Source organism: Gordionus sp. m RMFG-2023, chromosome 1 (assembly GCF_954871325.1).
Source record: "Gordionus sp. m RMFG-2023 chromosome 1, tfGorSpeb1-WG-v2, whole genome shotgun sequence".
NCBI classification, from domain to species: Eukaryota; Metazoa; Nematomorpha; class Gordioida; order Chordodea; family Parachordodidae; genus Gordionus; species Gordionus sp. m RMFG-2023.
This window is the reverse complement of record NC_088775.1, coordinates 18,095,485-18,101,484: the sequence shown is the minus strand read 5'-3', so window position 1 is coordinate 18,101,484 and position 6,000 is coordinate 18,095,485. Positions and strand designations below refer to the sequence as shown.

At 27.1% G+C, this 6,000-nt stretch overlaps 1 protein-coding gene across 8 annotated transcripts in view; it reads right to left on the bottom strand.

The window, feature by feature from the left end:
• Positions 1–1,793: 1,793 nt before the first annotated feature.
• Positions 1,794–6,000, bottom strand: part of LOC135922857 (heparan-alpha-glucosaminide N-acetyltransferase-like) — a 41,650-nt gene continuing 37,443 nt past the window's right edge. For 5 of the 8 annotated variants that reach the window (XM_065457353.1, XM_065457354.1, XM_065457356.1 and 2 more), the window contains 3 exons: positions 3,654–3,724; positions 3,042–3,154; positions 1,794–2,176 (listed from right to left, as the gene is read on the bottom strand). In XM_065457353.1, coding sequence (XP_065313425.1) covers positions 1,980–2,176; positions 3,042–3,154; positions 3,654–3,724 — 381 coding nt within the window. In that variant the 3' untranslated portion in view covers positions 1,794–1,979. Of the gene's footprint in view, positions 2,389–2,742; positions 2,787–3,041; positions 3,155–3,653; positions 3,725–6,000 lie in introns of those variants that run through there. The other 3 variants (XR_010571054.1, XM_065457355.1, XR_010571055.1) reach the window with 3 other exon arrangements.

Sequence of the window (6,000 nt, the reverse complement as noted above, 5' to 3'; positions counted from 1 at the left end):
TTTAAAAATGGCTAATTCATTATTTTATTCCAGATTTTGCTCATATATGGCATGAGTTAGTCGTTTCTAAAAATCAGCTCAAATCGAACTATTTAAAACTACACCCGAGGGACCTTTAAGAATGTTATAACGTCTCTTTTTTTAACTAAAAAATGTTAATCCTATGTAAATATATTATAATATATTTTCAATTTTAATACAACAGGTTCATTTTTATTATAATCACCTGACGTCTCTTATAACTAGTGTTGCTAAATTTTTAAAAACTGCTAACACCCAAAATATCACGTAAGTCTGGAGATTTATCTTATGAAGATGGTAGAAAATTTGCACATTAACGAAATCTTGAAAATAGTATATTATTTTGGCTAGAAATTTTAATTTAGGCTAAATCGAGCCGTTTAACAACAATTTACGAAAAATACGTCAAACGTCTTAATATGAGATAAAATTAAAATAATTTATGCACAAATCTCGGTACATAAAAAATGCAACATAACAATAATAAGTTAATCGGCAGCTCTACATGTAATACTACCTAAACAAACGATTCATTCATTTAAATGTGTTTCAATAAAAATCGTGACTAGCAATTTTGATTTCCCGTGTAAACAATTTTAAAATTTTATGTAAAAATTAATCAAGAATTTAATATATAAGTTTCGCCACCTGATTTGCATTTCACAACCCTTAAAAATGCATTTTAATCTATGAATCGCCAGTCTATGTACTTATTATAATATTGCATTGTTTTACCAAGAATAAAAATATGTTGTTGCTATTACATAATGTTTTCTTTATTAGCATCCCATGAATAGATTTGTAGTTACCGTAATTGGGTTGTTAAAAAGCCCGATTCAAATCGCTTTTTAAAAACGATAAGATTTTAGCTAAAATAATATAATGCAAGCTTGGATATTTCTGGATCTCTATTTGGCAAACCCTAAGGCTTACATAATATCATTGTGCTTAAAATGTTATTCGAGTCGTTTTTAAAATCGACCCGAATAGAGCTTTAACAACTTTACAGTAATGTTAAATAAATAAAACCCAACTAGATTATGAATAGTTTTAAAAAATTAATTCAACAGATATTATATAAAACCATTGAGATGGTAAAAGTCCATCCGAATGTCGATCCCAATCCTATCCTTCATGAAGCATCCAACTAAAACAGATAGATTTTTTAAATTATAATATTTAAAAAAGCAAATAATATATTTCTATTTAAAATGAAAATCATAAATTAATTATCCTATAAAGCTTTTTATCATTAACTATTCATTATCGTATTAACTTTATTTTATTCTATTCATATTTTAGAAGTTTATGGAAATAGAAGAGAGAAATTATAAGGTTTATAATATTATATTTATATTGTTTAATAAATCATTTCCATTCCAGTCTAAGATATTTCTAATAAGATGATATATCAATTATATATACCATTTTATTCGTGTTCGATTCTAATAATTGTGCTGTTCATTTGTATATAAAATGTGAATCGAATAATTAGTCTGAGGCCAACTTTAAGGCTAGCCAGATTTATTAAGTGTGATTAGAGCTAGACCAAAGTATATTTTGCATTGGTGTAAAAGCATCTTTTGGTTTTTTTAATTGCGGTTTTGTTTCGAAAACATTTTATTTCGACTAATACAAAAATACCTCAAAAATATTTTAATTTGAATAACTATATATTATGAGCATAATAAAGTTCAATTAATAATTATTTCTAAAAAATGAGATATAAAAGTAATGATTGTTTAAAAAGTAATATCTAATTTTGACAAAAAAATATAACGTACTATATTCATAATTAACATAATATAATATTTATATAAAAATAAATTTAAAAATATGTATAACGATACAATTTTATAATAAAATATTTTAATTTAACATTTATATTAATATGCGAAACAATATTTTTGAAATACTTATAATTTGTGTATAAAGAATATTAAATATATTAAAGCTTCTTAAATTGAGATGAATAATCTTTTTTTATAAAGTCTCCATCCTATAATGATCCATAAAAAGGTGGCCCAGACATCTTGCGAAAAGAAGAAAAAATGTGAATTCTGAAGTGAATGAAATATCTTCGTTAGGTGCAAGTTGAACGGAAAATAATCTCTCATAACTTCGTGTCCAATATATATGAGTAATGGATTTAACCCTTTTATATTTTGAATAAAAATGAAATTTTATTGAAATAAAAAAATCAAACAATATTAATTAAAATGTTGGTATTCTAATTATCATCCTAATATTCAAATCATGGCGACGACTTAGCATTTCATTCAGACGCCCTAGAAAAAGTCAAATTTACTTGATTGGGGCGCTCTAAGGGAGAGGTCTCCCTTTAGCGATCACGCTGATATCGTTGGCCTTGCATTATAAAGAAAAATAAAAGAATAAAAAACCAGGACAAATTCGGTTCGAAAAAAGGGCCTTAAAAACAATGTCATTAATTCATTTTTGTCTTAACAAATCATTTTATATTATAAAAAAATATATATTAAAAATTTACATATTAATTTATATTAAAATAACACATAAAAAATATTTTAAAAAAAAAACAAATATAATAAAATTTTAAACCGATAAAAAAAATTAATAAAGAGATGCTAAGTGAATAATTCGGGCCAAGAATTTTTCATTAAATAATTGGGCCGAATTATTGTGATAGCAATGTTTTGTTTCAACAATGGCGTCTTTAGAAAAGACGCTTGTTTAGAACACCTGAATGATGGTTTATGTCCAAATTACTCCATTGTTGCTTTATGCTAAAATGTGAATAAAAATGTATTGTTAAGATTACTGATTAATAAAATTATATAATATCTTTAAAAATTGTTTTTTTTAAAAAAATCATCTTTTTTGTATCTATGCGAATGAAATATTCTCCTATTTTATTTTTTTAATCCTATTATTAATAGATCCTTATGCTAGACTAAAAAATTAAATATTTGAAATTAAAAAGATAATTATTATAGAATAAATTTTACAATAAATATGATAATTGTGTAAAAAATATTTACCGACATATTGAAAAGGTGTTCCATCCCACCATCTTAAAACGCGAATTAGGAAAAGGCAAACCAATATAAGTAGAAAAGATAAGGATGCGGTGACAAAGTTATAAGACAAAGACCTAAAAAATATATGGATATTTTAATGTATCGATAAAACTTGTGTAATAGATTATAGAAAAAATAAGCGAGTCTTTCAATAGTGTAGAGATAGTAGTCAATTAAAACAACTGAGGTGAATAAGGCGTATTCGTATGATTGACCGATTATCATCTAGTTTGAGTAAAGCTTTGCAAAACTAGACCCAATCAAAAAATTAAAACCGGGTGAGAAAATTATTATTTATTTTAGGAATGATAAATCATGGTTTGCTTGTATATTATCTATATTTTATTATTTCGTTTATTTTAGATACTTTCTCATAACATATACGTAAAAAATTCATAAATTTTAGGTTATTTGATATTTCTATAGGGTAAATGCTATTTTTCTAAGGGTGTGGCGAAAAAATGGATCTCTTGCAGGTCTCTAATATGATGGCTAGTGTTGTAACTATAACTTATTTCTAAGTGAAAATTTAAAGAAAAAAATATTTATACGCCGAATTATTTTTTATTATACCATAAATTTTTGTTGATTGGTATCCAACCTTCTTCCACGGTAAAATTGCACAATAATCCGCCAATCAAACCCTAAATTATATTTTTTTACAAAGTTTTAATATAAAAAAAAGGATAAAAATACAGTTTTACATTTGAAATCACTTTGAAAAACGAATTTAATAAGGTATTCCTTAAAGGAAGAGTAAAATTTAAAACTTTCTTCAAATGGGGAAGGTTACGACGTTAAAACTAAGCATCCAAAATTTTAAAATGGAACCCAAAATAAAGAGAGATATTATTTTTTTAAAACGGAACAAGAAAAAGGAGAAACGATTACAGAATATATAAATAAATTATAGATAAAAGAAAAGTTGTGATTTTAAAGAGATGTATAATACAGTAGCGGGATAAACGAGTGTAGGGAATTACTAATGAAAAAATATTAATGAAATAAATAAACACGCCAGATTTGACATGGGAAAAGGCTGTACAAATCGCTACCTCAATATAGACAACGGAATGATTTCATATGAAAAATTATCGGCAGGAAAGAAGATTAATAAAATTGCGAAAACAGTGACAAGGGAGCCGTATGACAAAAATAAATCAGTATGAAAAATTATTTGTTATTGTTGTAGATTAAAAAAACATATAAAACCAAATTGCCCAAATTTAAATACAATTTATCGTAACTGTGGAATAAAACATCTACAAAATATATGGAGAAGAAATCGTGGTAAGAAAGAATATATTGGAACGATAGATGTCCCAGAAAAGGAGCAAGAAAGTTTTGAGGATTGGGATTCTCCAGAGAAGTCGCGAAAAAAATTTAAGGTGAAATTATTGATAGATAAAAGATATATTAATTTTTTAATTGACACAGGATAGGCAGTCTCCATTTTGAATATAAATTTTTTTTAAAGAGATTGAAATTTTAGGTCATACCATTAGCGAAGAGGGAATCACAAAAACAAATAAGAATGCCAATGCAATTTTAGACGCACCGTTACCAAAAATCGTTAAAAAATTACAAGCTTTTATCGGTAAAATTAATTATAATCAAAAATTTATAAACAATTTTTCGACTTTCGCCGCTCCGTTATGTAGGCTTTTAAGGAAAAATGTGCCATGGAAATGGACAGATAATGAAACAAAAGTAGTTAATAAATTTAAAAAATTAATGTCAGAAGCACCAATTTCATATCATTATGATCCGGAAAAACAGATAATTCTAGCTGCTGATGCGTCCCAACATGGAATAGGAGCAGTTCTATCTCATATCATTAACAAAGAGGAGAAACCGATTGGATTCGTGTCTCGAACATTAAATACTGCCGAACGGAATTACAGTCAGATAGAGCGTGAGGTTTTAGCAATTACATTTGGATTAATTAAATTTAAACAATATTTAATTGGTAAACATTTTACTATAATCACTGATCATAAACCACTTATAACGTTACTTAATTCTCATAAAAGAATAACGGATATGTCATCAAGATTAATAAGATGGTCATTATTACTAGCAAATTATGATTATGAATTGCAACTTTGAGGGACGAAAAAAAATAGTAATGCTGTCTAGTTTCCCAATTGAGGGTAAACCATTTAATAGTATCGGATGCTCCACAATTTATTTCAGCGTTAGATATAAAATCATACACAAGAAATGACCCGGTATTATCAAAGGTTTCACGTTACATTGCAATCGGGTGGCTGAAGATAATAGAGGAAAATCTAAAACCGTTTTTCCAGCGCCGAAATGAACTCACGATGGAGGCAGGGTATTTTGTGGATTAAGAACCATAATTCCAAAAAAATTACAAGTAAAAATATTGTCTTTTTTAAATATGGGGCATCAGGGTCATACTAAAACAAAATTATTGGCCCAAGAGAACGTATGGTGGCCGAATATTAACGACATCGAAGTACATGGTAAGGATTGTGAATTAGGTCAAACAAATAACCCTGGGGGTAAAACGATCATAGGGAAATGGCCCTCCACAAATAAACCATAGGGAAGAATTCATTTAGATTTTGCTGGACCAATTAACGGAGATTTAAATCTAGTAATAATATAGTTTTAGTAAATGGCCTGAAATACAAAAACTGTCGACAATTAATTTTTAAAAAATATTGTTAAGACTTTTTGCTATTCTCGGTTACCCCAATACGATTGTTATGGATAATGGGCCCCCATTTCAAAGTTGAGAATTCAGTTTATTTTGCAAATAATTATCAATTAGAAATGTATATAGTGCCCCGTACCACCCTAGATCCAACGGAGAGGCGGAGTGGTTAGTACAAACTTTTTAAAAATTTTTTTAAAAATATATCGATTATAATAAAATACAAGATTTTCTGTT